The following is a 27,386-nucleotide window of genomic DNA, read 5'->3' as shown; positions in this document are numbered from 1 at the left end:
AAGGAAAATAATATTTTTCTTACTTACATATTAAATTTTATTTTAAATCATAAATATTTTTTGAAAAAAAAAAATATTAAATATGTACAAATCTCTAATTAAACTTTTAACTTCTAAAGCCTATTATTCAGCTTATAAAAAAATTCCACCACTCAAATTGATATTTATCTAATATATACATTTAGGCTATTTTTAATTGGCATAATATGATAGGATATGTATATCATAGGATATCTTATCCTATCCTCGTGATAGTAATATATTATATATCCATATATTATGTTTATATTTAGTTTATAAAATTAATAAAAAATGAAACATATATTATTTTTAATGTTTAAAATAAGAATTATATTACATTTCGTTATTTTTAATTTAAAAAATATGAAAATTTTCTTACATTTAATAATATTCATGATTAAAATATTTAAACTTTATAACTAAAAGTTTTATATTATGTTATTTAATACAAAAAAATGATATATATATATATATATATATATATATATATATATATATATATTATCTTGCATTATATTTTATAAGTATTTTTTTAGTTCTTATTTTTTAGCCATAAATTATTTTTTTTATTTTGTAAAATAAACAGTATAAAAATAAATAAATTTATGATATATATGGGATGCATACCCTTCACTTAGCTTATGACCAATATGTCCCATAGAAGGGATATATCTCATCACTTATTTCATTCTATGTTTGTTTAAATGATAAATTATGAGATATTTTATTTTATCTTATTATCAATCATCACTTATTTCATTCCATGTTTGGTTAAATGATAAATTATGAGATATTTTATTTTATCTTATTATCAACCGGATATGAGATAAGATATGCTATCTCCCCTTTTATCTTATCTATTTCTATATCCAATCAACCAAATAATGGCATTGTGCCACAGCTCACAAGTCCACTAGTGTTTATTTCTTGTTGATCTTATTTAGAACTGAAAAGAAAGAAAGAGTCAGTTATACTTCATACATCATTATTATCATCATGACTAAATTTATCTTCATTTATGGGTTTAGCCAGCAACAGCAGTTTTAGCCGAGGGAAGAACATTAGATTAACCAACAGCCTGTACAGACAGATTAGTCTGCATGTAAAGGTTTAGACCTTGTTTGGATAGGTTTCAAAACCCAGAAGTACTTATTTAAGCTTAATTAGAGCTTTTGTGTTTGTTCCCACAATTTTCTTAAAAGAACCTATTATTTTAAAAATAAAAAATAAAATACTTTAATATAAAAGCACAAAAAGAAAAAAAGCATACTTCTATCCGAAGGTTTATCTATTTTTGTCCATTTCAATAGAACATGTTTATCTATTTTCGTCCAGTTCAATAGAACTTTTACCAAGCAAATATTACCATCGAAAATGAGAGAGAAATGTCATGTTCATCACAATCCCAACAAATCTACTCTAAATGGAGAGGCATTTGAAAATTGTACAGTATGTTAGTCCTCGGGCATCTCTTATGAGGTTGAACCTTCAGATTTTGGCCTAGTGTACCCCAAATTGATTAGCTTCTGTACCAGCTTTTTCTCAGCCTCTGCCTACAAAGAGAATTAAACAAAAATACATCAACTGCTAAGAAAACCCATGAAGATGTCGATGGTATGACAATGTTTTGAGAAAGAGATCATGCCTCCAGCATCGGGTTATTTTTAGGAATATTGCAAGCCAGAATTATATTGACACCAGTCCTCAACGCTAATAAATTCAATTAGAATGTCAGCCAGCCATGGATTGTAACAACATGGTTTCAAAATTATTACACATGGTAATTCACAATACAATTTACCTAACCGGCGAGCAATGCCAGATCCTGTATTATCAGAAGCTCCTCCTAGTATAGAAGTCACACTCACTGTATTATTCTGTATACAATCATAAAATAGCAAGATGATGAAACTGTGAATGATGACAATGGTTTGCTACTGTCAATGATAATAATAATCATACCATTCATAATTCATTCTATGCCATCCTTTAGTTAATATCTTTTTTTGATTGTAGCTAGTTGTGTTGAACCATTCCTCGGGACTAATAGTGAAGTTTGGTCCCAAAATTAGGCCATGTAAGCAACAAACAATTTACAAAAGTTGCAGACAAGGGAATTTAAAAATTTAACCCAAAACTTACAGGTCTTGTGGACGCTGCTGCATACATGTGTCCTAACTTGGCAGAGTTGGAACCAATCCAAGCATATATCTACAAGACCAAGACCACCAATATTGAAACTGGAAACTTAAATCTCACCAAACAACTTAACTTTTGAGTCAAACTGCAACCAAAAATCCAGACAATAACAAAATGAAGAGAAGGAATAGATGACAAATAACAGCTGCTGTCATGACAAAAGAGTAGACTATTCTACAGTAGAAATGGAATCGCATACTCATAGTGTCCAATATAATTGAGTTCTCCAATAATCCATTCATCATTGTCTTGATTACTTCAACAAACACTCTAAAAAATAAACTGTAAAATAAGGCTTAAAATACATTGACATTGGACCTTAGAGCATAAACTGTTCAGAATAGCAGGGTTGTCTTGGGTTCTCCCCCTTAGAAAGATAGCAAAAATGTTGGTGATTTATGCCACTGATTTGGTGGCTATGCTAGGAGCAGCTTTGGAGGCTTTGTGGGATACAATCTGCTTCATTTCCTCCTTATGTTGCTCAGTAGGATTCTCATGGCAGGGCGAACCCAGTTGTTCCCCCCCAGTTGGTGGCATGAAGTCAAATTTTGATGGCTGCTCGTTGGATAATCAGGGACAGATACATATCAGTAGCATGTTTCAAGATCATAGCCAAGCTGCAGCAAAAGCTTTCTCCAAGCAGGCAAATGTGCGCCATGCTATAGCAGCAGAAGTACTGGCTCTGTTGGAGGACCTAATCGAGACAAGTTCGTTGAAACCTAATGATAACCTACTGATGGAGGATCCCACTGTAGTTTTATCTAGGCCTCTCCGAAGAAAACAGGGCCTCAGAAATAGGACTTCTTGGGGCGCAGGATTACAATTGGGCTACTCCTTTTTTGTGTATATCTTATTCCTCTAACCATTTAGCAGATATTTCACCTAAGCAAGGTGCTTCTATGCTACAGGAGTACCTGCCTCCCTCATGGGTCATTTGTTATATGTTCAGGCCTTTTGTTCCCTTTATCCTATTTTTCTATGTGTTCTATCTTGCAAAACTCTTCAAGGTCTTTTTGGTTTTTGGTTCCATCAGGTTGTGTAACTTGTGTTTATTGTGTTGTTTCATATTCCACCTTCAAAGGATAACTTGTCTAATTTTCGCACTTCTGATCTACAATAAAACCAACCCAATCAAAGAGAAATGCTTGATAATACTCTCAAAATCACAATTCACTAACAATCAATGCAATCTGAAACTAAAAAACTGTAAGTTCCGGTTGGGTACACCATGTTTTTTTTGTTTTTAAGAACAGAAAATAGTAATAACTTCTATATATAATAAAATACAAAAACTCAAGGCTTCTGTTAAAAGGTAAGGGTTTTTAAAAACTGTTTAAAAGAACTGAAGTACTTTTCATCACTATTTTTTATGTAATGATACCTAAAATTCAGTGACTAAAGCAAGCTTATTTGCTTGCATAATGATGAACCAAATCATGAAACAATGAATTAACAGAATAGTCTAAAGCTAAATTACTGGAGCGTTTGGCTAAAGAAAGCAACATCCTCACCTGTTTGTGAAGTCGTATGATCTGAAAATGGAGAGTAACATCATCAGAAACCTCTGTAAAGCATGTGACTTGAACACCATCGTCATTAACACCACCATCCTTGTTGTCAATCACAGAGTTTTCCATGGTACACAATACTGGGATCTTGAGATCAATGAGTTCAATGTGGATTGTTCACAGATAAATTGAGAACACAATCACAAAATCAAAAAAGAAACCATATCCATATTACAAAGCAACCATTTTCAACAATTGGTTAAAGCTTCTACTAATTCTTTTCCAATAAATGATTCCATTTTCAGACGAAACAAAATGAAGAGGCAAAATTTTTCCATTTTTTTCTAAATGATAACAATTAATATCGTTAATTTTCGCATCGCATCTTTTCTCAGAATCCAACAGGTGTAGATTACAGAAATTGAAAGGGAAAAGAAATAGGGTTTAAGATTTGAAGAATAACTCACCGAAGCCTTGATCAAAAAGCACGGTAGAAGATTTGAGAGCCGAGACAAATGAATTGACAGAACACCCTTGGCTCCGTAGTAGGGTTGCTAAGTGTCGTTTTACTGAAAGAACAGGGGTAGTTTCGGACTTTTATTTTTTTTGTTTATATTTGACTCAAATTGGCTTGCGCTCGAGATGCTCCCAAATGCAACCAAGCTATGAAGTTGCTTGCAACCTATGTAAAGCCCATAGAAGGGAGCCTCTTTTACTTACCTACAAAGCTGCCCTGCTTTCAAAGGCCCAACTTCGTGTTTTCTCTGAGGCCCAATAGGCCTTTTTACCCAGCATTCACAGTCCAGAACGCTGCCTCCAGAAAAACGACGTCGTCTAACGTGTAAACCAGGCAAAGTGTCTTCTTCCTCTCCACCCATCCAAATTTGTGTTTGAGAGCTCACCCAATTAGTTTGCAGTTGAAAATGGAGGCAAACTGGGACCAGAAATGGAGGATGAACCGTGCTTCGAGTGCCTTCAGCGTCGATTTCAATCCGATTTCTCCAACAAACTGATATTCTCCTATGGCGTCTCCGATTCTGGCCTCCCCTTCGGCTCTGGTGCCGTTGTTCAGGTGAAGTTTCTGCCTTCTACATACGCTAAACTAGTCTCTTCAATTCAATTCTGATCCGCGTGTGATTAGATTTTTACTTTTTGATGATGCAGATGGCCAATCCTAATGGAGAGGCGGCGTCAGCTGAGTTCATATTGGTGTGTATGCCCACTCATGCTAACGATTGCCTCGCCAAATACGTGTATGTTTCAATTTCTTCTGTAATTTTCTGCTTGCGTTCTTTTTGTTTGTTTTTTTCTTCAATTGCTTCAGAAAATGATAAATTAATGGGATTTTACTATTTTGTAGAAGTATAGTTTGTAGAGAGCTGTATTTCTCTCATTTTGATTGTCTTGAACCCTAATTCAGTGGTTTTTAATTCCAAGTGTGACTGGTGAATGGTATGGTGTCTTTATAACATTAGCTTTTGGATTTATTCCATCGGGATCAACCTGCTCAGTGATTTTGGGAATGTGTCAGAAACTTGTAACATGTTCTCTAAACTTGTTATGATCGTATACCGAGTAAATTTGATATAAACTGAAGATGTTACATCTTCGTGGCTTTGTTATTTTATATGAATATGGATCCAAAATGATTTGACCTTACTTTCTTCTCTGTCAGTGATGAGTATTTTATGGAAAATCCTGAAGGCAGTTACAAGGAGGGGATTGGTGACATCATTGTATCAGAAATAAATCAACATCAAGCAGAGGTTGGTGTTCCAAATCTCACTGATGAAACTGCTTCTTCAGATTCTTTATTGAACAGATCTGAGTCTTTGTTGAATGGTGATAGAAAAATAATCCTGGCTGGATTAAGGTCCAGAAGTTCTAAATGTAACCATTCCAGTAGGTTTTCTTGTTCAAGGATGATTAGCGCATTGGCCCCAGTTGCTCGGATTGGCATTTGTTCTGACTTCATATTTGAAGAGCTTGCTTCCGACTTCTCATCTGGGTCTGTGGAAGATCATGTATTGTGCTCACTTAGCCTTCTGATTGAAGGAAAAGCAACCGGTCGAGATAGCATAAACTTTCTTAATTTAGTTGGCATACCATCATTCAATGAGGATATCTTCCCTGGTTGTCTGATGCATCCAAACATAGCCCCCATTCTTGGAATGCTAAAAACATCTGATTATGTTAATTTAGTGCTTCCAAAAGCTCCTTATACCTTGGAAAACATTCTTCATTATAGCCCCAATGCCTTAAATTCCGAGTGGCATATGAAGTTTTTGATTTATCAGCTACTCTCTGCTCTAGCTTATATCCATGGTTTAGGGGTTACCCATGGCAATATATGCCCATCTAATGTAATGTTGACTGATTCATGCTGGTCTTGGCTGCGCATTTGTGATAACCCATGGTTAAGGTCCAATCTAAGTTCAGGAAATGAAGAATGTGCCATTATTTCCTCCTCAAGGTTGGGTTGTTTCATTGCAGGCTGTCCTTCTCAAGATCTTTATGCTGATTTGAAGCTTTCCCCATCTATAGATTGGCATTTGAATTTTGATCGGTGGTGGAGGGGAGATCTAAGTAATTTTGAGTACCTACTCATCTTAAACAGGTTAGCTGGGAGAAGGTGGGGAGATCACACATTCCACACGGTAATGCCATGGGTAATAGATTTCAGCATAAAACCTGATGAGAATGTTGATGAAGGGTGGCGGGATTTAAGCAAGAGCAAATGGCGGTTGGCAAAAGGTGATGAGCAATTGGACTTCACGTATTCAACTTCTGAAATCCCACATCATGTATCAGAGGAGTGCCTTTCTGAACTTGCTGTATGTAGTTATAAAGCAAGGAGGTTACCTTTGAGTGTTCTGCGTCTGGCTGTCCGTTCAGTCTATGAGCCTAATGAGTATCCTTCCAATATGCAAAGACTTTATCAATGGACCCCAGATGAATGCATCCCAGAGTTCTACTGTGATCCTCAAATTTTTCGTTCTCTGCACTCTGGTATGGCTGATTTAGCAGTACCCTCATGGGCAAGAAGTCCTGAGGAATTCATTAAAGTGCATCGAGATGCGTTAGAAAGTGACCGAGTCTCATGCCAAATCCATCATTGGATTGATATCACCTTTGGATACAAAATGTCCGGCCAGGCAGCTTTGGCTGCCAAGAATGTTATGCTGCCTTCAACAGAGCCCATGATGCCAAGGTCGGTGGGACGCCGCCAGCTCTTCACTCAACCTCACCCTACTCGTCAATGTGCTACCTGGAAAACAGGTAACAGCACCAATAAATTAGCTGTTCATCAATGCCAAGGGAGTGAATTAGTGGGTGAGAAACCTCTCCTTCCTCAAACTGTGTATTTACAAGACTTAGAAGAAGCAGCTGCATTTTCTGAACATGCTTGGCATTTGAGTCCTCTCTATTGCTATCATCCCAAAAATCTTGCTGATGATGTCTCATCTGTAGAAGAGCCACCAAGTGAGAGTTCTAAAAAAGGCATATCTAAGACACCTGAACTTGGCAACAAGAATGGGGTCCCATCTGAGATTGATTTAAATTATCTTCTTGATTATATTGAAGTGGATGATGAAGGTTCTGTGGGATATCAAGAGTTATTACTTTGGAGGCAGAAGTCATATTGTTCAAAGGCTCTTTCTGAAGATGTTGCCAAGGACATATTTTCTGTTGGTTGCATTTTAGCAGAACTTCACTTGAGGAGGCCACTTTTTGATTCAACATCACTAGCCATGTACTTAGAGAATGGCATCTTACCTGGATTAATACAGGAACTTCCTCCTCACACTAAAGCACTTGTTGAAGCATGCATTCTGAAGGATTGGAGAAGGTATCGATTTCAGTTTTTATATTTTATCATTATGAAATCTGGATGAAGATTTTGATCACACATATATATCAAGTTTTGAAGGCTTCCAGAGCATTGTGTTATGCTATTTATTTTATCTGCAAATTTATGAAATTATGCATTTATTTTTCTGTTCTCAAACTAAAATCTTGTTTCCTTCGATAAAATATTTAGGAGGCCCTCTGCCAAAAGCCTTTTCGAATCTCCATACTTTCTCACAACAGTCAGGTCATCCTACTTGTTTGTTGCCCCACTTCAGCTTTTAGCAAAAGATGGATCGCATCTTCGATATGCTGCAAATTTTGCAAAACAAGGAGCCTTGAAAGCAATGAGAGCATTTGGAGCTGAAATGTGTGCTCCCTATTGCTTGCCACTTGTGGTGGCTCCATTATCAGATACTGAGGCCGAGTGGGCTTATATACTTCTAAAAGAGTTCTTAAAATGTTTGAAGTCAAAAGCAGTAAAGTCATTGGTCTTGCCTGCCATCCAGAAGATTCTACAGGCTAGTTATGAAGTTTAATCTTATTGACTTGCACGAATAAACTTTTTTCTTGAATTCTTATTTAGACAGTCATTTCAGGCTACAGGTTATTCACATTTGAAAGTTTCTCTTCTCCAAGACTCATTTGTGCGGGAGGTATGGAACCGGGTTGGTAAACAAACATATCTGGAGATGGTGCATCCTTTGGTGATATCAAATTTGTTTGTTGCTCCTCATAAGAGTTCAGCTTCTGCTGCTTCTGTTCTGCTGATTGGCTTTAGTGAAGAGCTTGGAGTACCGATAACAGTTCATCAGGTTAAATTAATTTTAGAGCTACCGATTTTGCTTTCTAATAGGTTAAGACATTTAATTATATAAAGGAATAATGGAAAGAACAGGGATATGTGTCTATCAACAAGGATATGTTTTCATTGACAATTTTGCTTCCTTCTTATAAAAGATACTAACCTTTAGTGTTGTCACAGACAGTCTTGCCTCTGATTCACTGTTTTGGGAAAGGACTCTGCACTGATGGAATTGATGTGCTGGTTAGAATAGGTATTTTCAGTTCTTTGGGTGTGGGACTGGTGTCTTTTCTGGAAAAGAAATGTTCAGCTTTTAAAGGTAATTTTCTGCTTTGACTTTTCAGGTGGACTTTTTGGGGAGAACTTCATTGCCAGACATATTCTACCATTGCTGAAAAACGTTGTCCGTTATTGTATTGATGTTTCATCTATGAATAAGCCTGAGCCTATGCAGAGCTGGAGTGCTTTAGCCCTTATTGATTGTCTAATGGCATTCGAAGGTCTTGTTACAGTCTTGCCAAAGGAGGCAGTTGTAAAGGAGCTTACTGAAGTATCCATTTGATTCTCACTTTTTAATTTAACATTGAGCATTGGTATAATGTTTTGAAAATTAATAGTTTATCTTCATAATTACATAGGATCAAAGTTTTGTGCATGTTATGGTCCTTATGCAGGCGAATTTGGAAATTCCAGTGCTCCAGGTATTTCAAATTTGGTCTATTTGTAGTGCACTTACACATGGTTTAGTGATGACCCCATTTAGAAGTCAACTTTGCCTGAAGTGATCCTGTTTGATTTAGTGTGCATTTGGTAGTGTTTTTACTTGAAGTATTTTTAGTGAAAGTGTTTTCTTTATAAGTGTTTTTAGAAGAATCACTTATGAAGTGTTTCTCCAGGAAGCACCACAAGTGATTTTTCAAAATTTTAGAAGTGTTTCCTACCTTTTTGCCAAACACCTATTTTTTTTTCTTTAGAAACACTTTTTAAGCTAAAACCGCTTTCTAGAATCACTGTCAAACAAGCTCTTAAACATCCTGAGAAGCCATGGAGTCCTGTATAACTTGAAGTGGATAGCTGTGATTTATGAGCTACATTATAGAAGGTGTTATAAAAAATAAATGAAATTGTTTGGCTAAGGCTAAACTGTTGAACTAATTACCAAGGCAAGCAGAGGACACTATCAGGATTATTAAAATTGAAAAGAATAAATTAAAAGCAGAACTAGTAATTAATAAGTTAAGAATCAAGGACTTAATAAAATGAACTGTTGCTTGTGGAAAAAATTAAGAATTTCCCTAGTAAAAGCCTAAAAGGTCTTACAAGCCATGATCAGCAGGTTAGAACAAACAAGTCAAAAATCCCTTTTGTATAAAGAAAAGACCTCTTTATAAAAACATTTCATGTCACAGGTTACAACCATATAGTGAAGAACTAACAATCGAAAAAGCTGTCCAACAAGAGGAGGGATGGAGGAAAGACAGTGTCTACAAAGCAGAGAAAAAAAATTTAGCACCTTAAAGTTATTTTTATAAGCCAATAGCAAATATATAAATAACGCCTAATTAATCACAGTTTAGGGCTATCTAAAAAGTTAATTAATGTACAGTTTCCCGGCCCCTACAGGGTTCTAGATTACTCCACAAGGGATGAAATGAGGTTCTCCTTCAATTCTTGATTGTGAAACTCCTCGTTGAAAATCCAACTATTATGCTTTTTCCCAGATGCACCAAAACAAGCAAAGGGGAACTATTTGCTAAACCTTATGCTTCCTCCTATCCAACCACCAAAACTTCCATCCCAATAGGAGATCTCTGACTCTGCCTGGAAACACCCACTGCATCCCAAAAGTAGCTAGTAAATTGCCTCACAATTTTCTGGTTCCCATGCTTAAAAAACAATTTCCTGGAGGGTCGCAAATGCCCCAAATTTCTTTCTCAGGGAATAACTCTACATTCTCAGCACGTATGAGTTGCAAAAAGATTTTACTTGAAACTTCTTTTTTTCCCCTCTCTTAAGTTGTCTTCCCTTTCTTGTAGATTCACAACCTCTCCCATCTCCTAATCCTGAAAATGTCTTCTGAACCATTGGGCCCATTGGCCCTCAACCTCTCCTGCCTCCCACAAAATTTCCACTCTTTCATTCCTGGAAAACTCTAGCTCAAAATGTAACTGGAAGTTTCTTTCAAGGAGCACTTTCCTATCCATTTGTCAAACCAGAATTTGGTTCTTTGATCATTTCTCACCAAAATAGAAGATTTAAGGCTGAATTCTTCCCACCCTCTTGTAATGTCTTCCCACTAACCCACTTTGAAAGCCCTTCTCAACTCTAATGTGCATCACCCTCCCACCACCTCCCCAAACTTACCTTGGATAATCTTCCTCAACAGGCTATCTTGCTCATTAGCATATCTCCACAGTGAATTGCCTAACAAAGCACTGTTTAGGACATCCAATTTTCTTATACCCAAGCCTCCAAACTTCTTATACATCCACTCTGTTTTCCAACTAACTAGTTGCATTTTCCTCTCTCCAACTGATCCCCTACAGGATACCTCTTTTTTTTTTTTTTTTTTTCCAATCTGATTCTCACTTTCTTTGGTCCTTCTAAAAGGGACATGAAGAGTACGAGATGACTCAAGAGAGTGCTCTCAGTGGGAGTCGATTTTCCTCCCTTAGACAAGTATTGCTTCTTCCAAGGGGCCAATCTTCTATTAAACCACGCCTGTATCGAATCCCAAACTTTAAGTACTTAAATGGAGTCCATTAAGGAGTACCTTGGAAATAGGGCCATGTATGAGCTTCTTTTTTAGATTTTTTTTTTAAATTTGTAGTAAAATAAAATAAAATTATAAAAATTTCCCCACTTCTTTTGATGGGCTTGAGTTTATATACTGATTACTCATCAACTTGGTGAATATGATTCCAGAGACCATTTGTTGGACAAGTTTTCATTTGTATCCTAATCCTTCTTTGGTCAGAACTAGCAATTCAAATAACAAATATTTTATTTGGCTTTATTTTTTCTTTACAAAATTAAAAGCAAACTTTGAGTCACTAATGTAATGCTACAGGGTGCAAGTGTTGCTTGTGCTTCTTCCATGTGGCATCAAAAATGCATTTGCTAAGGAATATATGAATAAATGTGGAAAGCTCTCATTTCTGCGATGTTCCTTGATGTGTCGTAATGCTTCTTTCATTGCCTTACCCCGTCTAGTCCTCCAAGTGCTTCTAGAGGACAACTTTGAATCAGTAATCTTTTTTAATTGAGTCATGACTTGAAGACTCAATAGCTCCATACCGACCTTCACTTATAATTTGATTCAATCAGTTGTTACCATATTGAGTTTTTGCCTAGTGCGCCATAACTTCCGTGTTTTGTTTTTCCTTTAATATATACATCTCATCTGAGCTGTTTAGTTATATAATTTTTTATTATGCAATGTGTTCTTTGTTTTCCAGGTTGCTGCTAACTATCTTATTGCACTCTGTCAGCGGATTGGACCAGATTTAACAGCTTTTCATGTTCTGCCAAAACTCAAAGAGCTGTTTGATGAGCTTGCTTTTTCTCAGGAAACTGCCAATGGATCTGGCTCTCTAGGAAGAGCCTTGAAGTTTTCCAAATCAAAAGTAGATGAGGATGCTCAAATGGGAAGCCGTATGGACCTTGTGTGGGTGCTAGGCATTTTCTTTATCATCTGCTTAAGAATTCTGTTTAGCATGGGATTAATGCTTTTCATGCATCCTTGTTGTCTTCATCATGTATTGAGGTTGGTAAGGCATTTGCAGGTTGCTTTTATATCCTTCTTTTGCATCTCTTCTTGGAATAGAGAAACTTCGCCAGTGTTGTGCTACATGGTTGCTTCTTGAACAATACCTTCTACGCTGTCATAATTGGAAGGTGTGCTTGCTTTGTTCTTCCCAGATCATTGCCACGCCTACTCATGCACATTGTTAGTTTTTGCATTTCAGATTTCTGAACTTGTCACAATTCAGTGGGAACATACAGGTGAATCATCTCGAACTGGTGCAGAAAATATAAGTGCTAATAGGCCCATTTTCAGCAAAGGCTCTGTGTCTGAGTACAATCCTGCTAAACTGTTGCTTAATGGAGTTGGGTGGTCAATACCACAGTCACAAGGAATTAGAGGTGCTAAAAACTTGATTGCTCAAAAAAGGTTTTATAGTCTTCATCAGGACCCAGTTCAAAGGCATGCAGCATCTTCAAGCATTGGGAAGCGTGAACCCTGGTTCTGGTTCCCTAGTCCCGCTGCTAGCTGGGATGGTCCTGATTTTCTTGGTCGTGTAGGGGGTCTAAAAGATGAACTTCCATGGAAGATCAGAGCCTCTGTTATACACTCTGCACGTGCCCATCATGGAGCTCTGAGATCTTTAGCTGTTTGCCAAGATGAGTGTACAGTTTTCACTGCTGGAGTTGGCCCAGGATTCAAGGGAACTATTCAGAGGTGGGAATTGACCGGAATTGACTGCGTCTCTGGCTATTATGGCCATGAGGAGGTCTGTTTCCTCTATCCTAATTGGAACATTCTGTATTAGATTTTGCAATTGAGTTGTGTTTGATTTTAGGCAACTTATCTTTTTTTTATAAAAAAATTCACTTGAGGAAACAACAAGATTCAGAACAAGTAGTACAGCAACCTTTGTTCCAACTATCTGCATCAGGGTTTATGTATCGAAGTATGCAAGCATGATCCATCATAGATGTGAGATAATTTTTTGACTGGCTTTCATCTTGATATCAACCCTTTATGCATTGATGCCAAATTCCAAGAAGCCAGTTGGTGCCTAGTGGCACTCGGGGGCATGCCATGATGTCAAAGGACAGCTTTGCTGTCCCTTCTTTCCTTATTTTAGCCCACAAGCTGTCCACCCTTCTCTCCTTATTTTAGCCCACAAGCTGTCCACACTTCTTTCCTTAATTTAGCCCACCCTTCTTTCCTTATTTTAGCCCACAATTGTTTCCTTATTTCTCCATTTATTATTCTGTACAGTTAGCATATATTATTTGACAGATTATAGTTTACATGTATAGGGCTAGAATCATGTTGGAATTTATTTGCTTTTATTTGCTTTCCATGTAAAGCATCCTTGTAAAGTCTATATATAATATACAAAACTCAAGCCAAGGCATTCGGTCATTCACACAATATTTTGACACATGAATGTGTGCCAAATGCAATTGATGGGTTGGTAAATTTTCCCTAGTGGTTCTGCAGCTTAAACTCATGGAACAGAGGTGTAGCCTTCCAAAATTAGTTCCTGTTTTGGGAAAAGCAACAATCAAGAGTTGTTTCCATTTTTGGTCTTTTGTATTTTTCCTTGTCTGCTAGTAGAGCTCTTTGTGCTCTTATACATACATACATTCAAACACACATATATATCCATATCCATATCTATGTGTGTGTGTGAAATCTTTTCTGCAGTGTCAATTGTCGTTGGCCTATTGTAGTAACATGTTCTTCCTTGTTCAGTTTAATTGTGAAAACGGAATTGTGGAGTGGTTTAACTTCAAAATATAGTTAAATTGTTGAGTTCTTGTGTAGATATTGATCAAGATTCATAGATCAGGTCTGGGAAAATATTTAGTAAAAAGTATAGAACAGTGGCATTGGTGCTAAATGCTACTGTGCTTGGTGACCTAATGTCAGTCTCAGAGAATGCTAATCTGCAGCATTTCTCATATCTCTCTTCCTTCCTCTTTTTTTTCCCCATCAATAAATTAATAATTTCTTGTTCTAGTAAATGCTGAACACTCCTTTGTTTGCAAATGGAATGCTACTGTGTTTGTTTCTATTTGCTTGCTGCAACGTTCAGGTTGTGAATGATATTTGCATCTTGTCATCAAGCGGAAGGGTAGCTTCTTGTGATGGAACAATACATATTTGGAATAGCCAAACAGGAAAGCTAATAAAAGTATTTTCTGAACCATCAGCAGACTCTCTGCATCTTGCAAGTCCTTTATCTTCTGCATCAAAGATTAACAATGACCAAGCCAATATGCTGAATCCCAATTCATTGACAAGTGGGATACTGACTAGTGCATTTGATGGAAGCTTGTACACTTGTATGCATCTCTTGGAATCTGTTGAAAAGCTTGTAGTTGGAACAGGAAATGGTTCTCTCAGGTAAATTGATTTTTCATTCCCAGCTGATGTAGATAGAAAATATCTATTTAGATGCACTTGAATTTTCTAAATTTTCATTATACTATGCAGATTCATTGATGTTGTGCAAGGTCAAAAACTTCATTTGTGGAGAAGTGAATCTATCGATTCTGGGTTCCCTTCTTTTGTCTCTGCTGTTTGTTCATGTGGATCTGACAGAATGCAAGTAGATGGAGCTTCTGCTTTACCATCTTGGATTGCAGCTGGATTTAGTTCTGGTAGTTGCAGGTTGCTTGATGTGAGGAGTGGCAATCTGATTGCCTCTTGGCGTGCTCATGATGGATATATCACAAAGGTATGTCTAAGAATTGACAAAGAAACAACACCCTTAACAATTGAATGATTCACTTATTCATTGATGCACACAGTTGGCTGCACGGGAGGATCATCTGCTCGTGTCCAGCTCTCTTGATAGGACTTTACGAATTTGGGACCTCAGAAGGTAATAACAAAATTACTTTGTTTTATAACCCTATTCGATTGGAGCTCTTTAAAGACAGAGTAAGATTCCTTCTAGGATACGGATACTGTTGTCTTCTAGAGTGAGTGAAACTTCATTGAGGACTCTGAAGAATATAGTGAAAAACATAGAATATATTGGGTAAGCTTGAATGAGGACAGCTATTTTACAAGGCTGACCCATATAACAATTTTAATATTAAACTTCTTGTAAAATCATATTTTTAACATGGAGATTGCCTCCCATCTAACTGCCTATCATGAACTTTTCTTGCAGGGGTTGGTCAGCAGAACCTATCATTTTCAGAGGTCATACAGATGGTGTATCTGGATTTTCTGTATGGGGCCAAGATATAATTTCAATTTCCAAAAACAAGATTGGACTCTCTTCTTTATCCAGATCTGCAGATGAGGTACGCAATTAGGGTTTTTCTTTCACCTTTTTCTTTTTGCTTTAAGCATATTAATTGCATCATAATAAATATAAATATTCTTTGCATGTGCACGCAAAAGCTCGGTAATAACAAAAAACAAAGGCAAAATACATATTATTGGCAGCACCCATCTCCCCACCTACCACCTTCATAAGAATTTGAACAAGAACATTGTTGCAATCAATTGAATCGTCTAGTTGTAGTAGGCCTATTTTCAAGGAATAGTCAATCACACCGCTAAGAGTGTGTTGAAAGTAATAAATTCCACAAGTAAGAGTTTCAGGTTAAAGCATTTTATTCTACAAGTAGCCTACTGGAGAGATAAGATTTACATGGAAATGTCTAAGAACAGGATCCTAACTCAGTTGAAGCTCTTTTTTTTTTTTTTGGGAACACTGAGTAGAAGCTCTATTTTAGGCTTATAATGAACAAATGGACATTTCTACTGTTTTGGTTAATTCCCCCATTTACACAAATTATTTTTTCTCTCTTGTGGATGATTTTATAATCATAAATCCTGTTGATTCGTCGGGTTCATCATTCTACTCATCACATTGATCTCAGTTGACTGTGTGAATGTGATGTGGCAGGAAGGGCAGCATTGGGTAACACCTCAGAAACTTTACATGCCAGATCGCGGAACAAGACACTTGTCAGTGCTATCAAGCATAAGCATTCTGCCCTTCTCACGTTTATTTCTTGTTGGAACTGAAGATGGTTACCTGAGAATCTGCTGTTAGAAATGAAGCCATGTTTTATTTGTGCAAGTTTGATCATGCTCTGGTGGTATTCCCTCAACTGGGCCTTCCCACTTTCACTGTAAATCCTGAACCCTTTTATCTTTTCATTTGGGTTTTCTTGGTGGGTGATTTTTTTAACCTTTTCTTTTTCCTGAGAAAATATGGCAGGAATATTTTTTTAGTTTTTGTTAATATTATATATTATCATTTTTCATTATAATCAAACAAACAGGGCCCGAAATTGAAAAGCTAAAATCATTGTATATGAAGTTTATGAGATAACGATCCATTTTACCACTTAACAAATTTCAAGATATTGATTATAATTTTAAGAAGCCTCGTCCGAGCCCCAGCTCAATTGGGCCTAAGTATGGGCTCCAGTGGGGAAAGTAAAATCAGTTCGGTTCACACTCTCTTGAGCCCAAACCAAGACAGGCCCAGTCCAACCCAGCCATTTACATGTCCAGAGTCCAGACTCCTTTTCGCCTACTCTTTAATTCTTATAATGATCGTTTGATTTGCAATATGTACATTCGTTACTCCGAACATGCAATTTGTTTTCAATACTAAATTCAAGAAAGTATTCAAAACCTTTCTTAACACAATTTCATTTGAAACTTAAATATGAAAAATAGTTTTCCTAATTTATCATTGGCGAAGACACTGAACTTATGGGCAATGAAAAAAGTTTCCATCAAGTTTTTAAGTTGAAAAATTATTGTAGCCTTAAAACAGATTTTTTGGAAAGAGGTTTCAAATCTCTCTAATAAATCACTAATTTGGAAATTGGAGGTAAAAAGACAAAAAAGGACAAAAATCTAAAGCCAATCTGGATGACATTCCAAACACGGCATTCAAAAACATCCAAATCAATAAATTATTTATATTTCTTGCTTCAAACTCATTCATTTATATATCAATATAAAATAATTTAAAAATACTTAAAATTTTAATTATATTTTATTTTATTTTTTATAATACAATCAAAGAGCAAAAAATGAGTTTCCTTAATAATTTTTTTATATAAATATAAAAATAATTATTTAAGTGTATCAAAAGGCCCAAAACTCTTTCTTCATGCACAAGGGCGTTTGGATAGATCAAAGCAACCCGGATGGGAATGAATCGCTCTTCGTTGGGATAGCCTTAACACAGCGCCCAAACACTTTCTTTCTCTCTCCATTTTTTTATTTTTCATTTTTTATAAAAAAAAAAAAAGGCCCTTTTACATTCCACTGCGAATCGCGATCTCTCTCCATATCTCGCCGGCGCCGATCTCTATTATCGCCTCAGGTCAGTAATCTCACTGGGTGTTAGGTTTTTGGAATTCGGTTCAAAGTGGGTGGAGGCTTTCTTGAGTTATTTCGGTTTCAATCTCTGATTTGGGTGCCGAGAAAGTGGAGTTTTGATTGGGCTACTGTTTTGTTATATTTTCTTCTTGGGTGTTTGGTTGCTGAGAAAAAGGAGGGAGGATGAGAAAATGATTTTGTTTCTTTTATTTTTCATGTCTCTTGTGTTGTTTTGGTTGCTGAGGCAGTGGCGATTTCCATTTGGCTGCTGGGAACATGGAGGGAAGGATGAGAAAATGGTGTTTTTTTTCTTCAAAATTCATGTTTTTGTGTTGTTTGCTGAGAAAGTTGAGGAAATTCTGTGAAAGGGTTATCTTCTTCAACTTATTCCATATTATGACAGATTCAAGCCCCCAATTTTCTTTCTCTTTCTATTCCTATGCTTCTTTTTATCAAGTTGGAATTGTTAGAGGTTTCTGAACTTATCCTATGGATGGGCAGTTTTCTGTTGTTTTACCCAATGTTAGCTTTTTGAGAAAAATTTAGGAAGAGAAAGTAATAGAAAATTTTGAACCTTATGGTTAATGTCATTTAAGTTTAAATGAAAGTCAATTTTCTGGAAAATGGATGTGCTTGACTAAATTGAGTGAAGATTTTTAGTTTCTTAGGTATCTAACAACTGCAAGCTTTGGATAATCCTATCCTCCATTATTCTTCACATTCTTACTCCTGATTTGAAATCCATGCTTCATATGATTAATGTGTTTTATTATCAATGTTCATTACAAAATGAGATTTGCCAAATTTGAGTCTAAGAAAGGAAAGGATTTTTGAATGAAATTCACATTAAATCTCAACCTTGGAATATTGAATATGTGAGACATTATCTCGTGTCTACTTGTAACTCTAATGTGGCCTGTTTGTTTTAATGTTCAGTGAGGAATTTGAATCTTTTAAGCATATTATGAGCTTATGCGCAGATAAGCAAAGATCAAAATTAGTAACCTAAGAGTGATGCTTTGGTTTCTTTTTGTGGGCGATGTATTGACCCCTATGGCATGTTGAGTGGCTTTTTCTTGTATAGTCTCATGTGGTACCATATATTGATGTATAGGTCTCATTAGTATAATGGATAGAGCCTATCTGTCTCTTCTTTTGATCAGATTTTTTAATTTTGAAAAGATTCCTCATACTTCATCTGTACTTGTAAATCCATATCGATGAAAATTTTGTTTCTGATCAAAGAGAGATAGAGAGAGAAGCACACTGTATGTGTTGTTTATTGATCTGTAATTTTGGAAATTAGTTGTTTATGTAGTGTTTATTTTTTATTTTTGATGGCTTTCTGTATGCTTTCCATGATGCATTTGTTTTTTTTATATATGGCACCTGAGTGGATTGTTATTGGGGAATGGAGTAGGTAAGCGTCATTAACGATTCAGGAAAGTTGGGAATGAATAAGTGGAGAAAGCACTCTTCTGAGGTGTATCAGAAAAGTTTTGAAGACTAATCAGGATGGTCATGTATAATCTTTTTAAGGACTTAATCTTATGTGATTGCTGAACGTGTCTTTTTTTCCCCTCACTTTTTGTGGTTCAAATAAAGTGACATTTTTGGTGCCCTTACTGCACCCAATAGAAAATGTACACAAGTTCCAATAGTTATTGTAATCGCAATTTCAAAAAATGAAGTATGGGGATTAGACTTAGTACATGGTACCGTATGTGTGTGCTTGAGATCCAAGAGTATTTGGAGGTGTATTTTTGTTTTTCCAGATTCCTCCCCTTATGTACACATTTTTCCATAGAAACCATGTTGAATTTAGACCCTGCTTATTCTAGGTTCAACCTACTTCCTTGGGATTTGGATATATCTATAGCAACAATCACATTGATTCACCATCTATCCTACCAAGATTTCTTCAGAAAGGATGTCAATCTTCTTAAACCCACTCCATTATATTGTATGATAGATAGAAGTCTTAATTGAGTGTTCTATCATAATCATGATCCACATACCTGAATGTTCTGGTATACTTCTAAGCTTAATTGATGGACCTACAAGCATTATCATGATCAAATTTGATGGACTTGCCTTGCTCTGACTGAATTACATGTGTTCTCTATACATAGGATACTGATTGGAGACATGGATGGAGAAGTCCCAAATATAAAGAAGTGGATAGTCTTCTATCCTGTTTATATTAATTCAAAAAAGACCATAGCTGAGGGGCGGCGGCTAAGCACCAGTAAAGCATGTGAAAATCCAACTTGCGCCGAGATTGGTGACTGCTGCAGCCATCTCAAACTCCCATTTGCAATTGAGGTTTGTCATTACTAAATTTGCAAAATATTTGTTAAATTATCTGCTTTTATGCTGGTATGCTTAAATTTTATAATAGGAGTTGTGAATTTATTTATTTATATAGTAATTGCTATTGTTTGGCCATTGAAGATTGATAAGGCATATCCACGTGATTTCATGCAACGAGGGAGAGTGAGAGTGTTGCTGAAAAAGGAAGATGGAACTTTATATAATCCTGCCATTTCTTCCCATAAGGATGCTCTTTGTTATTTTATCTTATTTTATTTTTAAATTTTTTAACCTTTTTCTTTGTTGCATGATTATAGAACTGTGATTGTGTTTTTAGGTTAAGTGATGTCCAAGTTTATCTCAAGTCTTCTTAGCATGCAATTACTTCCCAGAAAATACAGTGCCTTGTATTTGTGTCCCCACCATCATAATTTCATCATTCATATATTTATCAATATCTTTCCTAGAGTAACTAAAAATAGATGGGCCTTGTTGATGAATTTGGTATTTTTTTCTTGATAGGCAAAAGGATTATATATAGAAAGTACCAAAGTAAAAGATGCAACAAAGTCTTAACATAATGTATACATTTGTCACCAAAATGCTTTAATGTCTACATGTGATCCTATGTCGTTTAAAATTTCATCAATTGGTATCAGAGCTCATACATGGATGACATTTGAGCTGTATATTTGGGTTATTTTGGGTTTCCCCTTTTTTGGTTTGGAAGCCATTTTTTGGAGCTTTTTTTTTTTTTTGTTTGGTGTTGATTCTTGGTTTTCAAACCTGATTGATGTTGGAGACTTGTAGAAAATATTGTTTGGAGCAAAACCCATTTTTTTTATGGTTTTTGGAGCTCATTTGATGGAATTTCGAAAATTAGGGCTTATTTTGGTTCTTCCTTTTATGCGTTTTTTGTGTAATATTTGGGTTTAGATTGATGAATTGATGTTTGAGGATGGAAACCTAAGTATTTTCGTCGGAAAATGCACAAAATTTTGGCTGAAAAAAAAAAAATTCTCCAGAAGAACCAGGTCGTGTTCAGCCTGGTGGAGAAGATGAACATCATGACGTCATATATAAAAATAAAAAAAATAAAAACTTTTTTTTTTTGTCTCAATATTCTTGGAATTATTATGCATTTGTTAAATTTGGTTTTATCGGGACAATTATTATTATTAGTGCTCTTTATGGTATAATTTTTTATCTTATACCAATAATGTTGTTTTAGGCCTTTTTTGTTAAATATTTAAATTTATTATGGCAATAAAGAACATTTGTGTGATTGCCTATCGCAATTCCAAGTATGTCAAGTTGTGCAAATTAAATATTTGAGTTTATCATGACAATAGTGAACATATATATGGTTGTCTATCGTGATCCTATATGTGTCAAATTGTCTTTGTTGAGATATTTTATCTCCCACTTTTGGTTGTTTTATTATTGTGATTACTAGGGTCCATACGGGTATTGTAATTGTCCTATCGATGATTATAATACTTGGTTGGATGCTTAGATTGGTGAAGGAAATTAATTATATATTATGAACCGTACGAATTTTCTATTGCCTTTTCGGTAATAAAATTAGTGCATCTTGGTTGCGATATTTAATTAGTTATCCTTACCGTTGTGGAATTTCAAAATTCCAAGCTATTGCTAAATTGAAAAATTCTAGAAACTAGCAAATAATTTGATATTGTAGTAACATGCATATTGTTTAATTTTGCTATCTTCCAACTACTAGCAGTCCTGGAATTACTTTGCATTTATCTGCCATCAAGCCTCTTACTGGAAATAACTTTGAGGAATGGTATGAGTCTTTCAATGTGCATATGACTATGCACTATTTAGACTTGGCTTTGAGAGTTGATGAGCCAAGTAAGCCCACTGATGTGAGCTCTGCTAATGAAAGATCCTTTTATGAGAGATGGGAACACTCAAATAGGAGTTGTTTGATAGGATTATCACCCAAAATGATTTTAAAGAGAATACAGTTGAATGACAATAAATGAAATGTTTACCTTGATTAGTGTCATGGAAAACATGCATCTGTCAACTGTATTCTCTTTAAAACCATTTTAGGTGATAATCCTATCAAACAACTCCTATTTGTGTGCTCTCATCTCTCATAAAAGGATTTTTCATCAGCAGAGCTCACATCAGTGGGCTTACTTGGCTCATCAACTCTCAAAGCTAAGTCCAAATTGTGTAGAGTCATATGCACATTGAAAGACTCATACCATTCCTCAAAGTTATTTCCAATAAGAGGCTTGATGACAGATAATTGCAAAGTAATTTCAGGATTGTTAGTAGTTGGAAAATAGCAAAATTAAACAATATGCATGTTACTACAATATCATGCTATTTGCTAGTTTCTAGAATTTAGCAATAGCTTGGAATTTTGAAATTCCACAGCGGTAAGGACAACTAATTAAATATTACAACCAAGATGCACTAATTTTATTACTGAAAGGGCAATAGAAAATTAGTACTGTTCATAATATACAATTAATTTCCTTCACCAATCTAAGTATCCTACCTAGTATTATAATCATTGATAGGACAATTACAATACCCATATGGACCTTAGTAATCACAATAATAAAGCAACCAAAAGTGGGAGATAAAATATCTCAACAAAGACAATTTGACACATATAGGATCACGATAGGTAACCACATATATGTTCATTATTGTCATGATAAACTCAAATATTTAATTTGCACAACTTGACACACTTGGAATTGCGATAGACAATCACACAAGTGTCTTTATTATCATAATAAATTTAAATATTTAACAAAAAAATGCCTAGGACAACATTATTGGTATAAGATAAAAAATTATATCATAAAATAATAATTGTCTCAATAAAACCAAATTTGACAAATGCATAATAATACCAAGACAACCCAAAAAAAAAAGTTTTTTTTTTTTTTTTATATAACGTCATGATACACTGTTCATCTTCTCCACCGGGCTGAACACGACCTGGTTTTTCTGGAGAAAAAAAATTTTCGGCCAAAATTTTGTGCATTTTCCGATGAAAACACCTAGGTTTCCATCCTCAAACATCAATCCTTCAATCTAAACCCAAAAAATTACACATAAAAGGAAGAATCAAGATAAGCCCTAATTTTCTAAATCCCATCAAATGAGCTCCAAAAACCATTAAAAAAAAAAAGAAAAAAAAAAGGGTTTTGCTCCAAACGATATTTTCTACAAGTCTCCAACATCAATCAGGCTTGAAAACCGAGAATCAATAGCAAACGAAAAAAAAAATGCCCTAAAAATGGCTTCCAAACCAAAAAACGGGAAAACCCAAATATGCAGCTCAAATGTCATCCCTGCATGCTCTAATACCAATTGATGAAATTTTAAACGACATAGGATCACATGTAGACATTAAAGCATGCATTAAATGGCAATAAATGAAATGTTTTAATACATGTGATCCTATGTCGTTTAAAATTTCATCAATTGGTATCAGAGCATGCATGGATGACATTTGGGTTTTCAGTTTTCTGGTTTGGAAGCCATTTTTTTGGGCTTTTTTTTTTTCATTTTGTGTTGATTCTAGGTTTTCAAGCCCGATTGATGTTGGAGACTTGTAGAAAATATTGTTTGGAGCAAAACCCTGTTTTTTTTTTAGCCCACTCAAAAACAAATCCCTTCTCTTTTCTCTTGCCTGCCCATTGGCCTTATTTGTATACCCTGTGTATACTTTGTTGTGCCTTTTGGCAAGTGTTTTTAACATACCTTGCTCATTTACCTATTAAAAAAAACAAATCCCTCTCCTTAGTTAGAACTAATGCAATCTACAAAGCCTATCATGGTTAAAGAATGGTCATCTATATCAGTCTGACCCAATCCAAAAAAAGAATTCATGAAAGATAGCTTAATTGCTTGCTTTGTTATATACATTTGAGTTGCTTTTGATGATGATGAGGTGCAATGGAATGGCATTCGCTATTTTCTATGCTCCAATTATGAAGTTCATTTTTTATATATATAAATAAAGAAGATTATATATTAATCATTAAAAAAGGGCACCAAAAGAGCAACCCAAGGTATGCAAGATAAATACACCCACACCCCCACACAACTCAAACAAAAACGAAGTGGCCCAAAAGGAGGTGCAAAAACATCCCCACCCTCAACGAGGGCCCAACCAATCAAAGAAACTAATTAGCATCGGAGGACCATCCTTTACAAACTCCAATTATTATTATTATTTTTTTTGATAAGTAAACAAGATATGCATTAGAAAAGGCTAAACGCCACAAAGCATACAGGGAGTTTACAAACTCCAATTATGAAGTCCAGGTGTAGTCAATGTCCTATTTAGCGCTACCAATGAGTCCAAATCTGTATAAACTCCCCCTAAACTTTCCACTATCATTGAGTTTCAAATTTGTGAAATCTCCTCCTAAGCATTCAATGTGGGAAATTTTCCAGTTATTGGCTGGCTGGTGTGAGGAGCCACCAGTGTTATACTTGATTGTCCCAGCATCATAAACCAGTTCTAGAGATAAGGAAACTGCATCTAGATGGGATCAGTGATGATTTTCTTCACCAGTGCAATTAGAGGTCAGTGTGTTTTTTGTTCTATTTCCTGATTACTCATCCAAAATATCCTTCAGATGGTCGTGAGGACACAGGCTTGCAAATGTTTGAAAACATTAATTATGTTTTTGATTGACAGATATAATCTTCAAGTTGTTTCTCCATGCATCAACAATTGCACCACTTCCAAAAATCTTTCTTCCATTAAAATTCCATTGTTTTTCTTCCTTATTCTCCTTGGACAAATTTGCAAATAATCCTTACCTAGATAACACGCTTATAATGTTACCTGATGTAATAATTTTTGAAGGATGCAGAAAGTTGATAGGTTTGAGTAACCCATATCAGAAAATATATATATATATAAGAAGAAAGGAAAATGATTTTTTTTTAAATGTGAATATGTGCCATATACAACCTGTATCAACAATTTAAAGTAATCTAACTGTGATTTAAATGCATACGACTCTGTACTTGGGCTGTTTGTATCATGGCTTTCCTCTCATGTTAGTCCTCTTGCTTTTGACCTGCTTATAATCCAGGAAAAGAGCTGATGCGTCATGTTGCTGAGTTGGTACCCAGACATCCTGGGAGGGTCAAGAAACAGGAGCCTGCATCAACCTCAAACACTGGATCTTCCAAATCTGGGAAGGGTGGAAAAAAGAAGCGGTAGATGCAGAATCTAAAGGTCTTGTTCTATATTTTCGGTGGAAGCATGGTTACATTCTCCTTTTGGTCATTAATCCTTTTGTCAAACCTAGGCTCTCTTTTAACTTCTCATGAGTTGAAATTCTCTTGAAAAAGTAGTTTCTTTTTTCATCCCATAGTGTTGGTTTAAAATAGATCATCCTCAGTGCTTTTTAGAAGTATCATTTGGCTTGCATTGAGTTTCAAATATACAAACATGAATGTAACTTATAATCCACAATACATTCACTGGTTTTCATGCAGTGACTTGTGACTTCCAACATCTTAATCACATATTCAAGGATTCATGACCACTGAAACTTCAATTGGTTTTCATTATCATAAAAATGTTCTAGTGCTAGCTTCTTTCAATGATATGTTACTTCTACACTGCAGTATATTTAGGTAGGATCTCATTTGGTGACCCCTAATGATAATTGTTCTTAAAACCCTTTTGCCAAACTCTTTACAGATTTGCTTATTAGGAATTAAAATAGGAGATTGAACAATTAAAAGAAGCATTTCTTATATTTTTTTAACCTTATCTTTATCCTGTGTGTGTGAGGAAGGATCGATTTCTGTATTACAATTCAAATTGCCCAAACAAAAAACCTTCAACCATAGCGCTCTGGTTATACCCCCATTCTTCATCCTTTGCCCACTCGCACTACCTCTCCTCTTTACACTTCTCAATGGGGGCCTGTATTTCTACCAGGTAGTGGATCCATGTTTACAGGTGCCCCCTTCCCAGCACTGAATTTCACCAACAGGAAACATGATTCAGACATATCCATTCATGGAATGGTGAAGGAAATGGTGGGAAGAACGAGAATCTTGGGCATATCAGATAAGTACTAATGATGGAAAGTTTATATGGAATGGTATAAGCAGGCGTTTCAAGCCAGAGATGTGTTCACGATATGGGGCATTTTGCCTCTACTGAGGACGAGGGAGCTGCATGGTCAGTAAGTGAAAAGTATACTCTAGACCCGGATTCTGTAAGCCTGCTTGTACAGCCACATTACCATGATTTCTTTACGATAGGTTATGGCCAATGCCGTATTACCAGCTGATAAAAGAAAATGGAGCTGATAGCACACAATGTACGTATTATATATCTATATTCATAAGTTCATTCAATTTTTTCAATAGAGCAAAAGGAGTCATGAAATACGAAATGTAGGAGATTATTGAAATTTACTGATTTTTTAAATGATTATTATCATCTCCATCTATAGTTCACCCTGATTCATAAGTCTGTCAAATGCCTCAAGATATTCACAAATAAACTCCTATGGCTATGGCCAGTGTTTTGAAGTATTAACACCATGGGAGGCAAATATGGCCTCATCATTGGACTATACCTCCCGATAAGAGCTGAAGATGAAGTCAATTGCAAGAGAACCAATATTGAAGCAATTTCAGTAAATACATGGCAACTAGCAAATCTATTTTGCCTTAAAAAGAGAATGTCCAAAGCAAACTTGTTCCATCAGACAGGCATATAGATGAGCAAACTTGTTCCACGGCTTGCGCCCGTGATTGCTTTGGTCTGCATCTTGGTTTAATATTCATAAGCAGACACATTTATTTATTACTGAATATTTCCTTAGAAGCAAATGCTAGATGGTAATACATTTGTGGGATGAGTTTGCCTGTCCAAACAAGGTAAAGAAATGTTCATGGACGCACAAACATGAAGATGAAAAACCATCAAAGGTTGAAACGAATCGAACTTTGCATAAAGACACTAATTTCCTTTGGTAAGAAGACTGTCACTAGAAGATTTTGGCCAGGAGCAGAAAGGTACACTGAGGAGCATGACGGCAAGTTCTGTGAATTTTTTAAATCAATGATATACTATACTCACATTGGAGGAAAAAAGCAGAAAGAATAGCCTGATTGAACACCATGAAGAGCATAATATCTTCCTAGCTGCCCAGACCAACAACCCAGTAGTAAAAACAAAAAAAAAACATAAAGAATGTGGGATAAATTTGAAAAAAACATACCCAAAACAAAACTTCGTCCTTAGCCACCACTATAAAATTTTGGTATAAGCAACCAATATATACAATTCATCAGAAGATTTAAGATAGAAATATAAATAAATGAGCACATACAGACTTCATAGTAAAATCTAATGCAACAAGCTTATTTGCATACCTAAAACCTCATTAGACAAATTTTTATTTCTAAAAGAAAAACAACACTTTGCAGAGAATAACTCACAATATCAACATCACAATGTTGTATCCCATTCCACTGAGGCATTATGTCAGGCACTCAGGTTAAGCTAGTTTAGTTGTCCATTGAGTCCAACAAGGGTGCAAAA

At 35.6% G+C, this 27,386-nt stretch overlaps 3 protein-coding genes across 12 annotated transcripts; 2 read left to right on the top strand and 1 right to left on the bottom strand.

Moving 5' to 3' along the window:
* Nucleotides 1-1,291: 1,291 nt before the first annotated feature.
* LOC100853705 (uncharacterized) lies at nt 1,292-4,367 on the bottom strand. Of its 4 annotated transcripts, none has more exons than XM_003631956.4 (6): nt 4,196-4,367; nt 3,732-3,868; nt 2,164-2,232; nt 1,823-1,898; nt 1,667-1,731; nt 1,292-1,574 (listed from the first exon to the last, which is right to left on the bottom strand). In XM_003631956.4, the coding sequence occupies exons 2-6, from the start codon at nt 3,855-3,857 to the stop codon at nt 1,494-1,496; spliced, it is 417 nt and encodes a 138-aa protein (XP_003632004.1). In that variant the 5' UTR covers nt 3,858-3,868; nt 4,196-4,367; the 3' UTR covers nt 1,292-1,493. The 4 variants fall into 4 exon arrangements, with proteins under 4 accessions (XP_003632004.1, XP_059592713.1, XP_059592714.1 ...); XM_059736730.1 differs by having other exon boundaries at nt 3,732-3,875; nt 4,196-4,362; XM_059736731.1 differs by lacking the exon at nt 1,667-1,731 and having other exon boundaries at nt 3,732-3,875; nt 4,196-4,360.
* Nucleotides 4,368-4,551: 184 nt separating this feature from the next.
* Nucleotides 4,552-16,377, top strand: LOC100853627 (protein GFS12). 5 transcript variants are annotated; one of them, XM_010651311.3, is made up of 16 exons: nt 4,556-4,800; nt 4,893-4,981; nt 5,404-7,578; nt 7,771-8,098; nt 8,177-8,392; nt 8,563-8,635; nt 8,727-8,932; nt 9,021-9,083; nt 11,841-12,049; nt 12,168-12,279; nt 12,375-12,896; nt 14,214-14,524; nt 14,615-14,858; nt 14,932-15,005; nt 15,300-15,435; nt 16,047-16,377. In XM_010651311.3, the coding sequence occupies exons 1-16, from the start codon at nt 4,675-4,677 to the stop codon at nt 16,194-16,196; spliced, it is 5,034 nt and encodes a 1,677-aa protein (XP_010649613.1). In that variant the 5' UTR covers nt 4,556-4,674; the 3' UTR covers nt 16,197-16,377. The 5 variants fall into 5 exon arrangements, with proteins under 5 accessions (XP_010649615.1, XP_010649614.1, XP_019075597.1 ...); XM_019220052.2 differs by lacking the exon at nt 9,021-9,083 and having other exon boundaries at nt 4,555-4,800; XM_019220053.2 differs by lacking the exons at nt 4,556-4,800; nt 4,893-4,981 and having other exon boundaries at nt 5,404-5,494; nt 5,635-7,578.
* Nucleotides 16,378-17,254: 877 nt separating this feature from the next.
* On the top strand, nt 17,255-25,365 carry LOC100854647 (signal recognition particle 19 kDa protein). 3 transcript variants are annotated; one of them, XR_009465622.1, is made up of 4 exons: nt 17,255-17,489; nt 19,618-19,810; nt 19,940-24,388; nt 24,907-25,365. XR_009465622.1 is itself a non-coding variant. In XM_010651310.3 (4 exons), the coding sequence occupies exons 2-4, from the start codon at nt 19,634-19,636 to the stop codon at nt 25,035-25,037; spliced, it is 408 nt and encodes a 135-aa protein (XP_010649612.1). In that variant the 5' UTR covers nt 17,279-17,489; nt 19,618-19,633; the 3' UTR covers nt 25,038-25,365. The 3 variants fall into 3 exon arrangements, 1 of the variants encoding a protein (XP_010649612.1); XM_010651310.3 differs by having other exon boundaries at nt 17,279-17,489; nt 19,940-20,039; XR_009465623.1 differs by lacking the exon at nt 19,940-24,388 and having other exon boundaries at nt 17,275-17,489.
* The last annotated feature ends 2,021 nt before the right edge of the window (nt 25,366-27,386 follow it).

The sequence above is a fragment of the Vitis vinifera genome, chromosome 5, assembly GCF_030704535.1.
Source record: "Vitis vinifera cultivar Pinot Noir 40024 chromosome 5, ASM3070453v1".
NCBI classification, from domain to species: domain Eukaryota; kingdom Viridiplantae; phylum Streptophyta; class Magnoliopsida; order Vitales; family Vitaceae; genus Vitis; species Vitis vinifera.
This window is presented reverse-complemented; position numbering and strand designations above follow the sequence as displayed.